At 37.9% G+C, this 24132-nt stretch overlaps 1 protein-coding gene across 2 annotated transcripts in view; it reads left to right on the plus strand.

Annotated features, from left to right (window-relative positions):
• Positions 1–24132, plus strand: part of stra6l (STRA6-like) — a 46333-nt gene that overhangs the window by 11979 nt on the left and 10222 nt on the right. The window contains exons 4-16 of one of the 2 annotated variants that reach the window (XM_061922808.2): positions 155–285; positions 376–496; positions 564–609; positions 686–811; positions 896–969; positions 4743–4851; positions 8204–8357; positions 8445–8520; positions 13324–13405; positions 13498–13546; positions 18300–18417; positions 18505–18624; positions 23756–23919. In XM_061922808.2, the coding sequence (XP_061778792.2) occupies positions 155–285; positions 376–496; positions 564–609; positions 686–811; positions 896–969; positions 4743–4851; positions 8204–8357; positions 8445–8520; positions 13324–13405; positions 13498–13546; positions 18300–18417; positions 18505–18624; positions 23756–23919 (1370 nt within the window). The remainder of the gene's footprint in view (positions 1–154; positions 286–375; positions 497–563; positions 610–685; positions 812–895; positions 970–4742; positions 4852–8203; positions 8358–8444; positions 8521–13323; positions 13406–13497; positions 13547–18299; positions 18418–18504; positions 18625–23755; positions 23920–24132) is intronic. The other variant, XM_061922809.2, reaches the window with a different exon arrangement.

Genomic DNA, 24132 nt, shown 5'->3' on the forward strand with positions numbered 1-24132 from the left:
GTTTGAGTATAGGAAAATAAAACACTGTACTTTAATCAAGTGATTCTTTGGCGCACCACTGGATGGATTAGTGGTACATGTACTACAGTATGAGATCCACTGGTGTAGACAATGCATGCATGACTATAGGATGTTAAAATGTTGTCATTGGCAGGCCTCTGGACACCATAGGCAGCCTGAGCAACCGTTGGTCTTATGGGTTCGCCTTTGGGGCCGTGTCCTACAGCGTCCTGCTGCTCTTCTCGGAACATTACATTCCTTTCACTGTCCCGCCCTGGGCCAGAGGTACGGACCTCTTTTACCAACCAGTTCTGTTGTGTTGTTGCCCGGAATACAAAGAAGGTCAACACATGATAAGATGTTCATGGTCCTCAGCTGTTGTTTACCTGGTTGGAGCTCTGGAGGTGGGCCTTGTCAACCTACCATTCTTTGCCTGTCTGTCAACTCCCTTCAGAACAGCTGGAGCCATACTTGGAATGATCTACTCTTTGTGTTGGTAAAATTGCACACAAAGAGTTAGAAGAGAGAAAATGCAATACTAATGTGTGCACGGTGGTTCGCAGGCTTATCATCACAGTGTGGGACACGTTCACATGTCCAGGTGGCAAGGTAGGTGAGTAGCACACCTGCATTGTTCCAATTTAGAGATTACATACTAAGAAAAAAAAAATACCTAAATTGGCAGATTTTGGGAAAATATCAGAAGATAATTGTCCAGTGGCCTTGTATCCTTTCACTCGTTTTTCTTTTGGGGAGATTTGTCTACATGTTGGTCAAAGATGTTCGGAAACATCTACAGCTGGAACAGGAGGTGAGTAAAGTTAGAAAACATCCAGTCAAAGACAAAAAATGATTTATCATTAAAAATATGTTTTTTTTATTTATCTACCACCAGGACCCAGATGAGCTCGCTGAGCAACACCAGGTGCAGCATGTGAAGAGACTGCTGAGGAAAACAAGCGCACACAGGTAAAATGCAGACTGGAGCGCACATGCTGCATTCATGCGATCCCTCTTAAAATTGGAATTTATGCTTTCGTCAAAATGCATACTCATCTGCAATTTACCACACATTTAAATCAGTGTTAATTTTGTTCATAAAATTTTTTCTTTTAGTTATCGTCAACAGCCTTTTTTTCCCCCCTTTTGAATTTCGTTTTTGAGATGTTCTGCAATAACCCTAATAAAAGTGGTTTCCAAACGACTATAAAGACATGTTATCCTTAGTAGACAAAAGTTGCTGTCAAACTAAACTAAGACTATTACAAACTCATCGCTGAATAGATGTTTAGCAGGAACATACTTGCCAACCCTCCCGGATTTTCCGGGAGACTCCCGAAATTCAGCGTCTCTCCCGAAAACCTCCCGGGACAAATTTTCTCCCGAAAATCTCCCGAAATTTAGGCAGAGATGGAGGCCACGCCCCCTCCAGGTTTATTGTTAGGCAGTTTCATTAACGTCCTCCCAGTGCGGTAACAACACACAACAACAGCAGTCACGTTTTCGTCTACCGTAAAGCAGTTCGTCTGCCGTAAACAGCAATGTTGTGACACTCTTAAACAGGACAATACTGCCATCTACTGTACATGCATATGTGACAATAACATCTTGGGCTTTTAGAGAGTGCAGTGCACAACTGCGCACACAACAAGGAGACGAAGCAGAATGCATCATCAGAGAGGGTGTTCAGCATGGTTAGAAAAATAGTGACAGAGAATAGAACAAGGATGGCCAATTCAACCCTTAACTTAACAATGAGTAGATGAGTGTTATGTGTGTGTATATGTGTCAATAAATGAACACTGAAATTCAAGTATTTCTCTTATTTATATATATATATAAATATATATATATATATATATATATATATATATATATATATATATATATATATATATATATATATATATATATATGTGTGTGTATATATAATAAAATAAATATATATATATATATATATAGCTAGAATTCCCTGAAAGTCAAGTATTTCTTATATATATATATATATATATATATATATATATATATATATATATATATATATATATATATATATATATATATATATATATATATATGAGAAATACTTGACTTGGTGAATTCTAGCTGTAAATATACTCCTCCCCTCTTAACCACGCCCCCCACCCCTCACCTCCCGAAATCGGAGGTCTCAAGGTTGGCAAGTATGAGCAGGAACCAAGTATTATTTTATCTACAGATGTCCGATAATGGCTTTTTTGCCGATAACCGATATTCCGTTATTGTCTAACTCTTAATTATAGATTACGATATCAACCGATACAGATATATACAGTCGTGGAATTAACACATTATTATGCCTAATTTTGTTGTGATGCCCTCGCTGGATGCATTAAACAAAATAAATCAACTCAAGTTATGGAAAAAAAATGCCAACATGGCACTGCCATATTTATTATTGAAGTCACAAAGTGCTTTTTTTTTTTTTAACATGCCTCAAAACAGCAGCTTGGAATTTGGGACATGCTCTCCCTGAGAGAGCATGAGGAGGTTGAGGTGGGCGGGGTTGGGGGCGCGGGGTTGAGGTGTGGGGAATAGGGGGTATATTGTAGCGTCCCGGAAGAGTTTGTGCTGCAAGGGGTTCTGGGTATTTGTTCTGTTGTGTTTATGTTGTGTTACGGTGTGGATGTTCTCCCGAAATGTGTTTGTCATTCTTGTTTGGTGTGGGTTCACAGTGTGGCGTATATTTTAACAGTATTAAAGTTGTTTATACGGCCACCCTCAGTGTGACCTGTATGGCTGTTGACCAAGTATGCCTTGCATTCACTTGTGTGTGTGAAAAGCCGTAGATAATATGTGATTGCACCGGCACGCATTGGCGCTCTGTACTTCTCCCTACGTCCGTGTACCACTCCGTACAGTGGCGTTTTAAAAAGTCATAAATTGTACTTTTTGAAAACGATACCGATAATTTCCATACCGATAATTTCCGATATTACATTATAAAGCATTTAATGGCCGGTAATATCGGCAGTCCGATATTATCGGACATCTGTAATTTTATCCATGAGGCACTTCAGTCCATCAAAGTAGGACAAGCAAACACATGCAGAGCACGACAGCCACGTTGACGATCAGCTACTGAAGTGACCGTCACCATAATCATGTGGCCCCCGCTGGTGGTTGTTTCCCTAAACAACCCCATAGAGCAGAAGTGTCAAACGTACGGCCGAACAGGTTTTATCCGGCCCGCGGGATGAGCTTGATAAGTATAAAAATGTGCCTAAATTTTTGAATGAAAGAAACTGCTGTTCTAAATGTGTCCACTAGATGTCACAATAGCAATTGTTTGTATCTTTGTAGATGATGTTACAGATGTAAAAAAATACCAAAAAAAATACATGATGTTAGTGCACCAGTCGAGGAAAATGAGCAAACTACATAAATAACATCCTGTAATTTGATTTTGAGATAATTTTTTTATCTCGATAGATAGAAAATTAACACCAATGAGTTGACTGATGAACATTATCACATCATTTATTCAGAAAGTATAAATAACGACAAATAACAATAGAATACTATTTATTAACCGCAACATTTAAGTGTTAAAAAAAACAACAACAACAATATAATTTGTACATTTTCAGAATGTGCTTGTTCTATTTTTAAACAAAGTCGTCTTTATTTTTAAGTTATCATGCCGTGATTTTACCAGTAGATTTTTCTCCATGTGTATCCCAATCTGAAATGAGTTTGACACCCCTGCCATAGAGTGTTTATGCCAGATACCTGGCGTGAGTACCACAATTTTATACAGATACACATAACTATATGCCTGCAGACACACTTAGGGCCTGATTCACTAAGAATAGCGTGTACTATTAGTGGGCATGTTGCGTGTGATCTACTAACACTGTGCATAATTGAAAAGTGGCACAGACCGCCTTATTCAAATGAGGATTTTGCATGTACTAAACAGGGCGTGGGCATCACCACAGAGACACTCTTATTTACTGCACATTCATGTTATGTTTTGCTATGTTTTCAAACATGCAAGAAGCATGTACCGCTTTTAATTGGCATTTTAGCAGCAGTCGTTCAGTGCATCTTTTTTTTTTTTTTTTACCGCTGAAGGTGCATGGTGGAGAGGCTGCACTACTACATATGTCATGAAGTTATTATTACATAGGATATATACTATATTCTATGTGAAAAAACAAACAACAATAAAAAAATGACACCAAAATCTATCAATGGAATTTGTTTTAATCAGCCCCTTAAGTCATCTCTATTATAAAAGGATGTTGCTGAATAGACAAATGTTGTTGTATATTTTTTTGTTTTTTGTTTTTTATTATTTCTGACTGTCAGATGGAATCTCTGTCCATCGTCTGTCTTTGCAAACACTTCTTTCGCACAGTGTGTGCAACTGTGTCAGTTTATTTTCAAGCGTGCAAAATAAAATGCAAAAAAAGTGGTCCCGAAACGGTGATGCGTGTTGATAAATCACATACAATGTGTTTGCATTTTCTCCTCCCAGAATTCTGTGCGTTTTTATGATCATCATTTATTCTGTATATTAATGAAGACAGAGACGCAAAATGGATTGTGCTCCTTGTTCTGCTCTCTTAACAGACGCAATCCACTTTGCACCCGGTTAGTAGATCAGCTGCATGTGTGATCAAATTTGCACGTATTTTAGTAAACGCAAACCTTTAAGAAATCTGGCCCTTAATATTTTTGACCTTTTTCTGTTGCAGCAAGACCCTAAGCTGGTTCCAGCGCAGAGTGTACGAGTGGGATCCCGACTTTAAGTTCCCTAACAGAATCATTGGCACTGCCATCATATCCCTCATTGGCCTGTACACGGTATTATTTTTGAATATTTTAAACAGTGAAAAATGTAATGTTTTCAATGTATATAAGACGGTACACTCAATGGGCCCCATTCAGCAATAAGTTCCTAACGTTTCCTCTTATCTTTCTTCCTAAGTGATTTTCTAAGAGGAGTCCATTCAAATTCATGACGTGTTCTTAAACGACCAAATTGTTCCCACCTGCTGTTCTTAAGTTGCTGAATGCCAAATGGTTAGCGCGTGCGTGTCTATCATAATTTGCAAATAAACAATGTACATATGTAAACGCACTTAATTCCGTAATTTGCATAGGTAAACACCCTTAATTCCCCATATTAGGGCACAATTCCGTCGGAAAAGCCGAACATCAGACCCACAGATAAAACACAAACAGATTACAGAAGAGAAATTCGTATTATCCCGCGGGGGGAATACATAATGTCAAAACGTAAGTTTAAGAAAGGGGGGACTGCTTCGGTAGCCTAAAGCGTTCAAATACATATTCGTCACTTCGTACATGGTCATGAAATATGCGCTCCCTCCCCAGGGCACGATCTGCGGCATCTTGCCATCTTGCCATCTTGCAGTGTGTGTGTGTGTGTGTGTGTGTGTGTGTGTGTGTGTGCATGTGCGCCTGCACGCACACGGTATTTTGAAATGTCTATATATTGCTAATTTTGCTATATATATATGTCTGTCTGTCTTATCTATCTCTCTATGTATCTATATATATATATATATATATATGTATGTGTGTGTGTATATATATATATACATATACAGTATATGTATATGTATATGCCCGCGACGCAGCCTTCAGGTCAGGGGACAGGGCACTGTACAGTGTTGCTAGAGCCGACCTGAAGAGAGGGATTAAAAAAGCAAAGGCGGACCACAGGAGGTGCATAGAGTCCCATCTGTCCAGCAAAAACTCACGGGAGGTGTGGCGGGGCATTCATGACATCACGAACTTCAGAGGCTGCAATATGACAACTGCGGATCAGAGTGCGACACTGGCAGAGGAGCTTAACTGTTTCTTTGCCCGTTTCGAAACCCCCCAGCGACACTCATCTGCTCCAGCCCTGCCCCCGCCCCCACCGGGCTACGGCGCCACTCCACTCACTGTACAGGAGCACAGTGTCAGACGAGTGCTCCTGGCTGTGAACCCCAGGAAGGCTACCGGACCAGACGGAGTACCTGGAAAGGTGCTCAGGACGTGCGCCCACCAGCTCGCTCCCCCCCTCACCAGGATCTTCAACCTCTCCCTGGCTCAGGCAGTCATCCCATCCTGCCTGAAGTCATCTACAATAATCCCGGTGCCGAAGAAGTCTCCCATCACCAGCCTGAATGATTACCGACCAGTGGCCCTCACTCCGGTAATCATGAAGTGCTTCGAGCGACTTGTTCTCCAGCACATCAAGGACCATATCCCTCCAGACTTCGACCCCCACCAGTTCGCATACCGGGCGAACAGGTCCACAGAGGACGCCATCGCTGTTGCTCTCCACTATGCTCTGAACCACCTGGAGCAGCAGCAGAGCTACGTCCGGATGCTCTCTGTGGACTATAGCTCTGCCTTCAATACAATAATCCCGGACAGACTCTGCAATAAACTGGACACTCTTGGCCTCCCCCCTCTCACAAACGCCTGGATAAGGGACTTCCTAACGGACCGACCCCAGAATGTGAGACTTGGCCCGCACCTCTCATCCTCCCGCACGCTGAGCATCGGCTCCCCACAGGGCTGTGTGCTGAGCCCCCTCCTCTACTGCCTTTACACCCATGACTGCAGTCCGGCCCACAGTGACAACCTTACCGTCAAGTTTGCCGACGATACCACAGTGGTCGGGCTCATCTCCAGGGGTGACGAGGCTGCCTACAGAGAGGAGGTCCTGAAGCTGACGGCCTGGTCTTCGGAGAACAACCTCGCTCTCAACACCAGCAAGACCAGATCATCGTCGACTTCAGGAGGAGCAGCACCGACCCTGCCCCCCTCTACATCAACGGCGAGCGTGTAGAGAGGGTCCACACCTTCAGGTACCTTGGAGTCCACATCTCTAATGACTTCTCCTGGACAGTCAACACCACATCAATCATCAAGAAGGCTCAGCAGCGGCTACACTTCCTTAGAGTCCTCGGGAAGTACAACCTGAAGCCTGACCTGCTGCTGACCTTCTACCGCTCGTCCATCGAGAGCCTGCTGACCTACTGTATTACGGTATGGTACGGCAGCTGCACTGCAGCAGACAGGGAGAGGCTGCAAAGAGTGGTCAAGACGGCTCAGAAGATCATCGGCCGCCCTCTCCCCTCTCTGACGGACATCTACACCTCCCGCTGCCTCAACAGAGCCAGTGCCATCATCAAAGACAGCACCCACCCTGGCTCTGACCTGTTCCACCTGCTGCCCTCTGGGAAGCGCTACAGGTGCATTAAAACCAAAACAAACAGGCTAAAGAACAGCTTCTTCCCCAGGGCCATAACCATCCTGAACGGACTGCCCCATTGTCCCTCATAACTGCCTTCTCTTCGGTGCAATAACCCATTCCACCAACCACCCTGTTTTTGTTTTGTTTTTTCATGTATATATTCATTTCACACCATATTCATTGCACTTCTACATTTTTAAAATGTTTATATATTTGCACATTGTTTTTCTAGCATGCACACATCGCACTGTATGGAATGGCCTCAATCTCGTTACCTTGCGTAATGACAATAAAGCTGATTCTGATTCTGATTCTGATATATATATGTATATATATATATATATATATATGTATATATATATATATATATATATATACATTTATATATATATATATATATATACATACGTATATATATATATATATATATATATATGCATATATATGTATGTATATATATATATATATATATATATGTATATATATGTATATATGTATATATATGTGTGTATATATGTATATATATATATATATATATATATATATATATATATATATATATATATATATATATATATATGTATGTATGTATGTATGTATGTATGTATGTATGTATGTATGTATGTATGTATGTATGTATGTATGTATGTATGTATGTATGTATGTATGTATGTATGTATGTATGTATGTATGTATCTATCTGATATTAATTCAAATTTAGACAATAGAAGTAAGGGAACTTGTCACACTTAAGAACAAATAGGCCACCCGAAAAGTGCACTCGTAGATTTGTTCTTACCTACGAACAAATCCCAGCTAAGAAAACATTGGTGAATACAAAAATCTCCTCAAAAACTTTTTAAGTGTGCCTAAGAACAAAATGTGTTCTTAAGAACGGTTGCTGAATGGGACCCATTGACCCGTTTTTTTTTCTTTTAGATGACTCTGGCTGACTACAGTCTGAGTACCGTGGCTTTCGGTCAAGTGGACAAGTGGAAGAACACCTTGAAACACTTGGTGACCTCCTGTAATCAGACAGAAGCGGTAGGAGCCATGATCCCACAATTGGAGGAGTTCATCGACGTGGCCAGGAGTGAGTGGCTCAAGCTGACTGTTAACAAGCAAGGCAAATTCTGTCTGATAGTCACAATGAACTATTTGTTTATTTCTGTCATTCTAGAGACTTGGTTAGCAACCACCATCTTTGCGAGTCTCAATTCAGTCGCCTACACGTTTCATGTACTGGTATGTTACAGGTAAACTACTGCGCTTACACTCTGAGTTACAAATCCGTGTAAAGTCCTCCCTCGCCACATCGCGCTTCAAAGTTTGCGATTTCAAATAAATTTTAAAAAGTATTCTATGTATTTTCGGCCTAAATGACCATATTTTCCGGGCTACAAAGCATGCCACCAAATTTTAGAAGAAAAATATATTTTTACAAATATAAGCCGCACCAAACCATATACCGCAGATACTGTATATACCAGTACGAAATATTTAATAAATGTTTATTTACATACCTTAATTGTAAATAGGCTGATCAAGCCAAACCGAAGTCATCATCATAGACCCCCACTAGCTGCTAATCAGCTAAACAGCCTCAATAACTCCAGGGTGAGGTTTTGGTGAATTTACGAAACTGAAACAGTACAAAATGAATGCCATTGTAAGTTAATAATACTACAGTTTTTTCCATTTGCTTACACACAATTGTACTAACTGTGTGTCTTTTTTTCAAAAGGATTTACACACTTTTCAAAACACAACGTTCAATTTTCTTAATTCCTAGATGATTTGCAAAATCAAAGTTAAGTACCAATGACTGTCACACACACACTAGGTGTGGTGACATTTGTCCTCTGCATTTGACCCATCCCCTTGAACACCCCCTGGGAGGTGAGGGGAGCAGTGGGCAGTAGCAGTGGCCGCTCCCGGGAATCATTTTTGGTGATTTAACCCCCAATTCCAACCCTTGATGCTGAGTGCCAAGCAGGGAGGTAATGGCTCCCATTTTTATAGTCTTTGGTATGACTAGGCCGGGGTTTGAATTCACAACCTACCAATCTCAGGGTGGACACTCTAACCACTAGGCCACTGAGTAGGTAAAATGACACACTTCGATCAAAACATATGCCCATTCATCAAAATAAAGCAAGCATTTGTAAAAATGCAGTTTTATTGTCATCTCACTCACACAGACTTCAAATGATAAGACACTATTGGAGTGAGTTACCCAGAACAGTGATAAATACAAAACACATTTATAAAAACCTCTATTTTACTATACGAAATCACATGTTTGGGGCATTTTGCCCGACCTTTTTAGCATATGTGATGAATGATTACTGTAACTTGACAAAATATATTGGCAAATCCACAGCAATCATCATTGTTTACTTTAAAGTGGGCCTATATGTAAGGACCAAAAGTAAAAATATCCTGTAATCTTTTCAACAACTGCTCAACAATGATGCTGCAAACTGAACATATATATTTTTACCACAGTCAGGTAAAGTAACATATCGCAGTAATCAACAATGACATGCAGGACAAATTAAAATCTGAGACAAATAAAAAGGTTTGAAAAAAAATTCTGTAGATAAAGATGTGTGTATCACAATCCGAGTGTGTGTGTAAAGTGTGAAAATGTGTGTATCACACTCCTTATATGCAGAGGTGGGTAGTAACGCGCTACATTTACTCCGTTACATCTACTTGAGTAACTTTTGGGATAAATTGTACTTCTAAGAGTAGTTTTAATGCAACATACTTTTACTTTTACTTGAGTATATTTATAGAGAAGAAACGCTACTTTTACTCCGCTACTTTTATCTACATTCAGCTCGCTACTCGCTACTAATTTTTATCGATCTGTTAATGCACGCTTTGTTTGTTTTGGTCTGTCAGACAGACCTTCATAGTGCCTGCGTTTCAACAAATACAGTCACTGGTGACGTTCACTCTGTTCCACCAATCAGATGCAGTCACTGGTGACGTTGGACCAATCAAACAGAGCCAGGCGGTCACATGACCTGACTTAAACAAGTTGAAAAACTTATTGGGGTGTTACCATTTAGTGGTCAATTGTACAGAATACATACTGTACTGTGCAATCTACTAATAAATGTTTCAATCAATCAATCAAAAGTGTGAAGGAAAAAAGACCCTTTTTATTTCAACCGTACATCCCGTCAAAAGCCTAAAGACTGACTGCACAGTTCCTGTCTTCACAATAAAAGTGCCGCTCCATCGCGCCTGCGCTTTCAAAACAAGAGTCTCCGAAAGCCAGCGCAAACAAGCTAGCAAGCTACGGAGTTTGCCGCCAATGTATTTCTTGTAAAGTGTATAAAAACGAATATGGAAGCTGGACATATAAGATGCCAAAAACCAACCACTTTCATGTGGTATTAGACAGAAAGGAGGAACTTTTTTTCTCCTCCATTTGAAAACGTGGACGCTATCAGCACTACTGTCTGATTACAATCAATGCAAGTCATCAGAATCAGGTAATACACCAACTTATATTCTTGCCTTCATGAAATAAAGGAATCTATATGTGTTAAACATGCATGTATATTCATTAAAACACCTTTAACATGTAAACAAAAACGGCAAAATAAATAAATATAAATTATATACTGATATATATATATATATGTATATATGTATATATATAGATGTATATATATATAAATGTGTGTGTATATATATATATATATATATATATATATATATGTATATATATAGATGTATATATATATAAATGTGTGTGTGTATATATATATATATATATATATATATATATATATATATATATATATATGTGTATATATATAATATATATATATATGTATATATATATATATATATATATATATATATATATATATATATATATATATATATATATATATATATATATATATGATATGTGTGTGTGTGTATGTGTGTGTATGTTACTCATCAGTTACTCAGTACTTGAGTAGTTTTTTCACAACATACTTTTTACTTTTACTCAAGTAAATATTTGGGTGACTACTCCTTACTTTTACTTGAGTAATAAATCTCTAAAGTAACAGTACTCTTACTTGAGTACAATTTCTGGCTACTCTACCCACCTCTGCTTATATGTGTGCAAGATGGGAAGGTGTGTGTAAAGCATTGTGTGTAATATTTCGCAAAAACTGTGAAGCAGAGTCTATGCCTCATATTAGGCAAATCTGCACAGTGGTTTTGTTTACTGTGTGTAGACTTTGTTAACTGTGTGAACATTTAAAATTTAGTGTGTAAGCAATTGGAAAAAACTGCAACACAGACACTTGTAAACGTGTTAGCTAGATTACATTACGATAGCACATACAAATATGCATGAAAACACTCCTACATGCATCACACATGGAACGGTTTAGTAAGTATGAATTGTTTTAGTTATATTATAAAACTTACGAATGTTGCTTGGAGTGATGAATGAAGAATTTTTTTGAGCAGAAACGCAATGGACAAATATGATTCCTGGCACGAAACAGGAAATACATTGTCAACCCGGGCAGCACTCGTCCAAAAGATGGCACCATAGCACAAACAGTAACACACCTTTTCAGTGTCTTTGTTGGCATAATATGAAAACTATTTGCTGACAACAAAACGTTATTGGCCAAGAAAAATCCATAAATTAACCGCACAGTTTAATCAGCCGCTGGGTTCAAAGCGTGGGAAATAAGTAGCGGCTTATAGTCCGGAAAATATGGTAAGCATTTTCATTTTCATACATAAGAATTCCTAAATTAACTTAAAATACCAATACTCCAGTAGTTTTGACCACTAGATGAGACAAACCAATCAGAGTGTGCAGTGTTCAGTATTGTGGCCCCCTGATTGGCACTGATAGAACTATGTGGGTGTTATTTAATGTATAGAGAGCTCTCATAATGTTAGAAACTTATTTAGAAGGTCCTAAACATTTTTTGTGCTGGAGCTATAAATATATTTGACATATAATTTGCAGAAATCGATATACCCTGGTCAGGTCGGGAACCAATTAACAGCGATAAACAAGGGATAGTTGCTGTAAACCGAAGTGCCGAAATGAAACAAAACATACAAATAACGAGAACATACCTAAACTGAACAGATGCCAAATATAATCCTAGTGAAGTCAAATCCATTAATTCAGAATAATTAAATCTAAACACTAAATACTGGAATAAATACTAAATATTGCAAAATAAATAATTGGTTCCAACAGTATGCAATATTATGTGAGACAACCAACGTGCCAGAGGAATGTGTTTTCAGGGCAATACTGTCACCTAGTGGTGTTTTGTACTTATTGCTGGAATGAACACTCGTGAAATAGAAGCTATACAAATTTACAGCGCAGTAAGATTTTGTCGTTAATGTACTAATTTGGTCATTACATTCCCGATTAACTGTTGAAATTAATTTGCGTTTCTATTGGACATTTTGGTCATTGTAATTTGCTCATGTTGTACTTTGCTATGTTGCAATGAGCTGCATTGCTAGTTCTATGGTTATCATCACACTTGTGTATGTATCCCAAAAACAAACATGTCACACACACTGATGGTTGCATTGAGTTTTATTTGATAGTTTTGTTGTTTGTTTATTTCAAGTAAAGTAAAATAGAGCAACCCCGACTCCAACCCAATCTCAGCTTTACAATATTTAGGATATAAATTTACAAAAGAAATTGAAAAAAACATACCCATACTTATTAAATACGATTTAAAAAAAAAAATGGAAAACCAAAAATTAATAATAGCAACTACAGTATCAATGATAACAATGACTATATTGATATCAAAATTATGAATAGTTAAAAACAAACACAACTGCAATAACAGAAAAAATATTTATCATTATTTTTTATTATTACCTGTCATTTCCATCACTATCAAAGCCATTGTTCAAAACATTAATAACAACAGACACAGTTTTGAGGTCAATTTAAACTTATACAACTTTTGCAGCATTCAACTTTTGGGGTTCTACTATAAAATGAAAATTGTGACATAGTGTTTTTGATGTTGCCATAGGAAACATTTAAAGAGACTTTGGAGAGGAGAGAAAGGTTTTCTCCCCGAAAAGTTCCACAACCCCCGCCCTGCTGTCAGTGTGGTAAGCGACAATTAAACACTGCAGTCATAATTGCACATACAACCCTTTAACTCAGCGACTCGATCAATTTTTTCTGTTTTTTTTTTTTGCAGGCCTCCATTGCACGGTACTCGGGATGGCAAATTGCTTTTACACTGTGGGGTAAGATTTCATTTGAATTTCTCTTGACTCTTGGTGGGTCTGTAGCTCAGCTCGGACGTTTCTGTGGGGAGTTTGTATGTTTTTACAGTGCGTGTATGGGTTTGTTTCTACAGATTTATGGCTCTTTGAAGAGCCTTTCATATAGCCATTCAAAATCAATCAATCAATCAATCAATCTTTATTTATATAGCCCTAAATCACAAGTGTCTCAAAGGGCTGCACAAGCCACAACGACATCCTCGGTACAAAGCCCACATATTAAAATATTCGCTAGACTTTTTTTTTACTTTAAAAAAAATAATCTAATAAACAATTACTGGTAGCAATTATAAAATAAGATGTGGATCAAAATCATTTCTAATTATATCAATATTATTCTACTGTTTTATATTTTTGTTGTGTTTTCATTGTAAACATTCCATAAGGTGGTGCCATAAACCCATTTTCACTTTCCATCATCTTAAAAAAAAACTTTGTATAGCACAAGAGCATTTTAACAATACAGAAAAAATACACAAACAATAGTCATCAATAGGGTGGCACACAGATGCAAAGTGGTCAACTGCCAACATTGTAATTGTGTGTGCATTAGAGATGCGCGGTTTGTGGGCACAACCGCGTAGTCCGCGGATTATCCGCGGATCGGGCGGATGAAATTTAAAAAAATTTGATTTTACCCCGCCTTCCGCCCGATTGTAGCTGAGATTGGCTCCAGCTCCCCCCGCGACCCCAAAAAGGGAATAAGCGGTAGAAAATGGATGGGTAGATTTTATCCGCGGGTCGGGTCGGGTCGGGTCGGGTGGTTCAAATTATTTTAAAAAATTAGATTTTAAATAGATTCAGGCGGGTGGCAGTTAAACCAATTCGGAAATATACATACATAGTTAAATGTTGTTACCCACATACGAAAAACGAGCAGGCACCTGCAGCATATGCCACAACGGAAGAAAAAAAAAAAAAGAGATGGACACTTTTACAGAGCGGAGAAGGGACGCCTCGCCGGGGTCCGGGACCGAGGCCCCTTCCCCCGAGAGGGCCCCACCGGGAGCCGTAGCTGAGGCGATCCGCGAGAAGGGCCCGACGCACGTCCAGGGTCACCACCGCGCCCACCGCACCGACACCCCGCCTCGTCCGCCTTCGCCGCGGCCGGCGTCACGCGCAGCAGGTAAGCAGCTTACCTGCCCGCCACCCCCGTGGCCGGGGGCTCGTAACAGGGGTCACTCCGCGCGCTCCGCCCGCGCAGCTTACCTGCCCGCCACCCCTGTTGCCGGGGGCGCGTAACAGGGGTCACTCCGCGCGCAGTGCGCTCACGAAAGGGGTGGGGCTCACCCTGGTTGATACAGACAGCAGCTAGGACGGTGGCCATGGAAGTTGGAACCCGCTAAGGAGTGTGTAACAACCCACCTGCCGAATCAACTAGCCCTGAAAATGGATGGCGCTGGAGCGTCGGGCCCATATATCCGGCCATCGCCGGCAGCGAGACGCGCTTGGAGGTGCGCTCAGCGCGGCTCCCATATGATTGCGCACTGGTGTGCGTCTGGGTCGTGACAGCGTGGCACGCGAATGTCTGTGCTGCATTGGATCAGTCTCCTTTCTTTAACAGGCAAAAGCTTTATAACCTCACTAATGCCTTGCATCGTCTATATTAGATATATAACAACGGGCGGGTGCGGGCGGATGGCGGGCGGATGCGGTTCTGATCAAATGTTAGATCGGGTGGATTGCGGATGGTTGACGACTTTCTGATGCGGTTGCGGATGAAATAATTGCCTATCCGCGCATCTCTAGTGTGCATACAAAACAGCTCACAAACGAACGGCTCTCATCATTCATTTAAGGCAGCCGTTCAACAGATTTGATTCGTTCACAAACAAATTTGTTTTGGGTATTTCAGTTTTTCAAAAACATGTTAAAATAATTGGAGACTTTAAATCAGGGTCTTCAAAGTGTGGCCCGGGGGCCATTTCTGGCATTGTTCGACAGCTATTTTTTTTAACGGCCCGCGGCACACTTAACAAAATACTATTATTTTAAAAAAAACATACAAGAGTGGAATGAAAAAGCGGAGAGTTGAAATGCACCAGGAAAAAGTTGCAATGTTGACTCTAATAACACAAAGCTGCCAAGCAGGCTTTTTATTTATTTAAAGCTGACATTGCTCCAGAAATAATAATGAATCAAGATTAATGTTGTTCTGAATTATTGACCTATTAAGGGCTCCAATTACTTCAAATCAAAAAATCCACATTGAAATACTTTTGGGGGAAAATATTGCATATTTCGTGTGTTTGCCATATAAAAAACAAAGATGTCTTTGAAAAAAAGGGCATAGAACAAAAACATTTAAAAGAAAATGTAAAACTTATAAGCGACTGATAGATCTAAGAGACTTTTAGGAGTGGGGGCCTTTTGGATCCCGAGGAATTTTATGGGATTTTTTTTAATAAACTCTATAAATTGATCTAAATATAATGGGGAATTAAAATCAATGTTGTTATTAATTACGGTATTGGCTTATTTAAGGCTCCAATTACGTCACATGAAATATTCCATTTTGAAAACAGAGTTGTCTATGGCAAAAATAAAATAATTTACTTATATAAACAGATAGCTCCAAACGTGATCTACAAGCTTTAAATATATGCATATATTTTTTTAATTAATATAACTTTTTTTTTTAGTATTTTTTTTATGACTGACACCCTTTCAGGGTCCTCTGGACCAAACTTGAGGGGAACCTGAAAGGTTAAAAAAAAACCTGTATATTGTATTGGTTTTAAAAATGAAAAATATAAAAATGGCCCCCGAATGCTTTGATTTATTAATGTTCAACTCTCAGTGGAAAAAGTTTGGACACCTCTGCTTTAAATTTCTTACAGGTGTAAATATACTGTAAGTGTAAATGATGTCTATAAGTATATATATATATATATATATATATATATATATATATATATATATATATATATATATATATATATATATATATATATATATATATGTATATATATATATATATATATATATATATATATATATATATAAAACCTTTTGCAGGTTTCTCTGCTCTTCAGGGGATTTTATAAAATCCCCTGAAGAGCAGAGAAGCCTGCGAAACAGGCTTGTAGGGATGAAATAGCCTCTGTTTTTCCTGAATCCCCTGAAGAGCAGAGAAATATGCGAAACAGGCTTGTAGGGATGAAATAGCCTCTTTGTTTTTCCTGAATCCCCCGAAGAGCAGAGAAACCTGCGAAACAGGCTCGTCGGGATGAAATAGCCTCTGTGTTTTTTCCTGACCTAATATATTTTCCTCTCTACCCCGGTATTGAGCAGTGTATAACGAATAAACCACAGAAACCTCGACTATATATATATATATATATATATATATATATATATATATATATATATATATATATATATATATATATATATATATATATATATATATATCACCAGGCCAATATCATCCCTACAGTGCAGCATGGTAGTGGCAGCATCATGCTGTGGCAGGAACTGGGAGACTAGTCCGGATAGAGAGAAAGATGAATGCAGCAATGTACAGAGACTACCTGGATGAAAACCAACGGTTCCCATCCAACCTGTTGGAGCTTGAGAGGTTCTGCAAAGAGGAATGAGTGAAACTGCCCAAAGATATGTGTCCCAAGCTTGTTTCTGCAACAACCACAACAGTAAGCAGGAAATTACAAAAACTTACACAATATAAAATGTCCAGCATACAGGATTGCTCGCCAATGATTCCACAGACTGGATGAACATCTGGCAGAACTGCTACTAGGGTTAGTCAGACCATTATAACATTGTAACTGCCCTACACTTGAACCTATACATGAGATTAAGTAAAGTTGCAGAACAGGTCAGGTCACCAACACTGACAAACATTTGGCTTGGGTTTTCCAGGGTAAATCCCACCTAACCTTATCCTTGTCCACACACACACACAATGGTCGTTTAAGACCCCCTGCCCCCCTCCGTCTGTCGGCGCAACGCAACGCAGAAAATGCGCACATCATAGTCACCTCCGGTGTTGCTCTGTGTGCAAGTTCTTAAATGTAACTTATCTGAACAATATCCAGTGTTGTGGTATTTCAATTAACTGGAATCCAGTGTGCTGTGGGGCCCTATTGTAGTGAATCACACCTGAGCCATCATAAATTAATAACATCTTTATTGGACACGTGAAAGTAAACAATGTGATAAAGAACATTTTACATCCGTCAATCTAGGGATCTCGATATCTGGTCAGGACACTCCTCGCTATTTTGCCTTCACCTTCATTGTCCATTCATTTTTGATTACTTTATATACTCTGGACATAGACGTTGAGTCGGCGACATACATGGCGGATATTAACTGATACAGTCTGCTTTGCCAGTCCAAATGCATTCGATGCTTTCCGAAGTCTTCACTCGACGGCCAAGTAATACAAACACACGCTACCTTTTTTTTTATCAAATCGACGGGAGCTTGCATTCTCGTCGTCTCTCCTTCGGCTTCGGCAGCTTCATGCTGTCATTGCAAGCCACTGTGAGTTTTTTTTAAACACAGGCTTGTTTACACCGACACCACAGGTGGGCAGTATACAGTGGTATGCATTACGCTAATAAAAATGTGATCTTTACACGTAAGTTGAGATACCACTGTAGTAGTAAAATGTGTGCCAGAAAATGTCAGATAAATCATGAAATAAATGCAATGTGAGATAACTCTGAGCTCCTTTGCTTTTTTTCAGGTTATCTGATGGTCCACTTTGTTCACTTCCTGGTTGCACTGTTGTTGGTGTATGTGATTGTTATTCCAATACAACACGGGAAAGTTCTGACCATGCTGGCCAACTTGGGCACCCTAATGTAAGCCTTTGTTTGTGTGTCAATTGACAATATGGCAACAGGAATAGGTTGATGTGTCTCTTCAGTTATATTAATGTCTTTCTCTAGTCTAACCATCAGTCTTGTGATTGCCATGGTGATTCTTCAGATAGTCCTGGTCCAGATTTTTTTCCTTCAGGACAAACTGTCTTTGACTGATAAACACAAACCACTGGCTGTCAATAACAGGTAGGTTGACATATTTTGATATTGCAAGTTAGGCGAACACACTTCCACAGAGCTGAAAATATATTGTGGCGTCCCTCAGGGATCAATACTTGGACCAAAATTGTTCAATCTCTCTATAAATGACATTCGTAAAGTTACAAAGGACTTAAAGTTAGTATTATTTGCAGATGATACAACTGCATTTTGTTCAGGAGAGAACACACAGAAGCTAATACAAATAATAACAGAAGAAATGAACAAATTAAAAAGATGGTTTGACAAAAACAGACTCTTTGAATCTCAGCAAAACTAAAATAATGCTATTTGGTAGCAGTAGAAGAGAAAGTCAAACACAAATACAAATAGACGGAGTAGACATTGAAAGTGCGTTAAAATGTAATATCGGAAATTATCGGTATCGTTTTTTATTATTGGTATCGTGTTTTTTTTGTGTTTTTGTTTTTTTATTAAATCAACATAAAAAACACAAGATACACTTACAATTAGTGCACTAACCCAAAAAACCTTCCTCCCCCATTTACACTCATTCACACTCATTCACACAAAAGGGTTGTTTCTTTCTGTTATTAATATTCTGGTTCCTACATTATATATCAATATATATCAATACAGTCTGCAAGGGATACAGTCCGTAAGCACACATGATTGTGCGTGCTGCTGGTCCACTAATAGTACTAACCTTTAACAGTTAATTTTACTAATTTTCATTAATTACTCGTTTTAATGTAATTGTTTTTATATTGTTTTACATTCTTTTTTATTCAATAAAATATTTTTAATTTATTTATCTTATTTTATTTTATTGATTTTTAAAAAATGTACCTTATCTTCACCATACCTGGTTGTCCAAATTAGGCATAATAATGTGTTAATTCCACGACTGCATATATCGGTTGATATCGGTATCGGTAATTAAAGAGTTGGACAATATCGGAATATCGGATATCGGCAAAAAGCCATTATCGGACATCACTAATTGAAAGGGTAAAATAAAACACATTCTTGGGTGTAATAATAGATGATAAAATGAATTGGAAACCTCATGTAAAAAAATATACAACATAAAGTAGCAATAAACACGTCAATAATGAATAAAGCAAAACATGTTCTAGACCAAAAATCACTTCATATTCTTTACTGCTTGCTAGTGTTACCATATCTGAGTTATTGTGTAGAAATATGGGGAAACAACTACAAAGGTGCGCTTCATTCACTAACTGTGTTACGAAAAAGATCAATTTGAATAATCTATAATGTTGGATATAGAGGACATATACAAACCCTTTATTTATTAAATCATTTATTGAAATTCAACGATTTGGTGCATTTGCAAACAGCTAAAGTTATGTACAAAGCAAACTATAACCTGCTACCCAAGAATGTACAATAATTCTTCTCAACAAAAGAGGAGAAATATAACCTTAGAGGAAAATCTCATTTAAAACATTTCTCGTACAATACTTAAAACCTTTTGTATATCAGTATGTGGAATTAAATTATGGAATGGATTAAACAAAGACATCAAACAAAGCACCAATATGATTTAGTTTAAGACATACTTGCCAACCCTCCCGGATTTTCCGGGAAACTCCCGAAATTCAGAGACTCTCCCGAAAACCTCCCGAGACAAATTTTCTCCGGAAAATCTCCCGAAATTCAGGCGGACTCAGGTCCATGCAGACCTGAGTCTGCTAACCCATAATATAAACAGCGTACCTGCCCAATCACGTTATAACTGTAGAATGACCGAGGGCGAGTTCTTGGTTTCTTATGTGGGTTTATTGTTAGGCAGTTTCATTAACGTCCTCCCAGCGCGGCAACAACACACAACAACAGCAGTCACGTTTTTGTCTACCGTAAAGCAGTTTGTCTGCCGTAAACAGCAATGTTGTGACACTCTTAAACAGGACAATACTGCCATCTAGTGCATTGGATGAAAGCACTTTTGTGCGTGCCACACAGCAATGCATCATCAGAGAGGGTGTTCAGCATGGTTAGAAAAATAGTGACAGAGAATAGAACAAGGATGGACAATTCAACCCTTAACTCAACAATGAGTAGATGAGTGTTATGTGTGTATATGTGTAAATAAATGAACACTGAAATTCAAGTATTTATTTGATATATATATATATATATATATATATATATATATATATATATATATATATATATATATATATATATATATATATATAATAAAAGAAATATATATTTATAGCTAGAATTCACTGAAAGTCAAGTATTTATTTTTTTAATATATATATATATATATATATATATATATATATATATATATATATATATATATATATATATATATATATATATATATATATATATATATATATATATATATATATATATATATACATAAAATACTTGACTTAGTATTTCGTCAAGTATTTCTTATATATATATATATATATATATATATATATATATATATATATATATATATATATATATATATATATATATATATATATATATAATAAAAGAACCCTGCGATGAGGTGGCGACTTGTCCAGGGTGTACCCCGCATTCCGCCCGATTGTAGCTGAGATAGGCTGCAGCGCCCCCCGTGACCCCGAAGGGAATAAGCGGTAGAAAATGGATGGATGGATGGATAATAAAAGAAATATATATTTATAGCTAGAATTCACTGAAAGTCAAGTATTTCATATATATATATATATATATATATATATATATATATATATATATATATATATATATATATATGTGTGAAATACTTGACTTGGTTCTTTTTTTTTATTGAGACAAAGATAATTTATGTATTTAATATTTGTTTGCTTACTATGGTATATTATATATTTATTATTTATTTGTTCACTGTTCTGTTACAGAGAACAAGGAAATTGGATAAAATTGCTATGGTATGAAAAGGGGTAGGATTAAATAATCTCTGCTTTTTCCTACTCCTTTTCGGACCTGCTGTAATTTAACAACTGAAAATGTGTGATGAAATTACATTGTATCTTTATGCATGTTCGAAATAAACTAAAACTGAACTGAACAGTATGCAAAGGATAAAGATGACAACAGCAACGTATCCCGTTGAATTTGCTCAAGTAGTACGAAAAGTGGATACAAGTTCAGTAAAGCCCTGCCAATTTGAGGCTCAGCTGTAAATGCAGCAGAGGGTGCTGTCTCACAAGTTAATTCACTCAACAGTTACCAGCAGGAACTCCGGCTTCCTCCCACCTCCAAAAGACATGCACTTGGGGATAGGCCGATTGGCAACACTAAATTGGCCTTAGTGTGTGAATAGGAGTGTGAATTTTGTTTGCGATGAGGTGCCCACTTGTCTAGGGTGTACGATGCCTTCCGCCCGAGTGGAGCTGGGATAGGCCCCAGCCCACCAGCAACCCCCAGGGCAGGGGTGTCAAACTAAATTTTAGCTCAAGGCCCACATGGAGGAAAATATGTGCACACACGGCCCGGACTATTAAAATCATGGCATTAAAACTAAAAAACAAAGACGACTTCAGATTGTTTTCTTTGTCTTACCTTGGTTAAAAAATAGAACAAACACATTCTGAAAGTATGACAATAAAAATATAGAAAAAAATACCAGCAGCGGAAAAGTTTAGATCCATGACGTAAAGAAGAAAGTGAATGAATGTTTATAACTGAATACATTACATATGCATAAAGATTGGGGGTTTTTTTGTATTATTTAAAAAAAAAATTAAGTAACGTTTATGACAACCTTTTTCCAAAACACAATATAGAATGTGAGATATAACAGGATAATGCATACTAGTGTTGCCCCGATACCAATATTTTGGTACCGGTACCAAAATTATTTCGATACTATTCGGTACTTCTCGGTACTTTTCTAAATAAAGGGGACCACAAAAAATTGCAATATTGGCTTTTTTTTAACAACAAAATCTTACGGTACATTAAACATATGTTTCTTATTGCAAGTTTGTCCTTAAATAAAATAGTGGACATACAAGACAACTTGTCTTTTAGTAGTAAGTAAATAAACAAAGGCTCCTAATTTAGCTGCTGACTTATGTAGTAACATATTGTGTCATTTTCCATTCTATAATTTTGTCAAACTTATTAAGGACAAGTGGTAGAAAATCAATTATTAATCTATTTGTTCATTTACTGTTAATATCTGCTTACTTTCTCTTTTAACATGTTCTCTCTTTACTTCTGTTAAAATGTTATAAACACTTATTCTTCTGTTGTTTGATACTTTACATTAGTTTTGGATGATACTACAAATTTGGGTATCAATCCGATACCAAGTAGTTACAGGATCATACATTGGTCATATTCAAAGTCCTCATGTGTCCAGGGACGTATTTCCTGAGTTTGTAAACATAATATACATTTAAAAAAACGAAAGAAGATGTTGTGAAGCCAACAAATATCAACGTAATCGTAGTAGTATTGACTATATACGCTACTTTACTTGGTATCATTACAGTGGATGTTGAGTGTAGATCCACCAATGGGGTTTGTCTACGGTGGGGTGGGGATGGCGGACCGGTACCTTTCAGAGGTGGTATAGTACCGAATATGATTCATTAGTATCGTGGTACTATACTAATACTGGTATGCCGTGCAACCCTAATGCATACAATAATCATTTGTTTTCAAAACGATTACAAAAAAGTGGAACCCCTAAAATGTACTGTGGGACCCCATTTTTATGACTTGATGGGGTCCCTGGGACCCTATTTTGAAAATGCCTAGTGCCAACACTGATGGAGTATTGGCGCGAGCAAAACAGCAGCAGGCGGCTGTGGCCTGCGGGCCGGTTTTAATACTAGTCAAATATCATCCCGGGGGCCATAGATAACTTTGACATCCTTGCCCTAGAGGGACAAGTGGTAGAAAATGGATGGATGGAAGATACTTTGAGACGACTTGATGCTGTTTTACTGCACACTTTTGTAATTAGGGTATTAGGGTATCAGAGTTCCAAACACAGGCTTTTTCAGTTGGTTTTTTTTATGCGTGCAAACATTATTTGTGTATTTTTGCTGGTTGCAGGGGTCTTTAAACGTGACACCTGCTAATAACAAGGATTTACTGTAAATTAAAGTAATTTGAAATCCCATTAACCACTCCCTTTCACTCTTAGGAAAGCATTCCACTGCTTCAACTACTTCTTCTTTTTCTATAACGTGATCTTGGGGATGAGCACCTGCATCATGAGGCTGCTCATCAGCATTGTGCTGGGAACATGGCTGGTGTCCCGCATTGACCGGACAATTATGCAGAGAGGATATGAAACTATGGATGCAGGTAAATGTACCATCATTACCACTTGACATATGGCAGACAACCATACTGACCGCCAAGGTCAGCTCAAAACTTTGGAGACAAACATTTTTGCATGAAATTCATGCTCCTGTTGTATATAGTAATTTGGACTACTGTAAACACATTGGCAGATCCTTGCATTGACATTTCAACTTTGTTAGCAAACTGGGGTCCAAACTTGTGATTTACATAACT

The sequence above is a fragment of the Nerophis lumbriciformis genome, linkage group LG27 (assembly GCF_033978685.3).
Source record: "Nerophis lumbriciformis linkage group LG27, RoL_Nlum_v2.1, whole genome shotgun sequence".
NCBI classification, from domain to species: Eukaryota; Metazoa; Chordata; class Actinopteri; order Syngnathiformes; family Syngnathidae; genus Nerophis; species Nerophis lumbriciformis.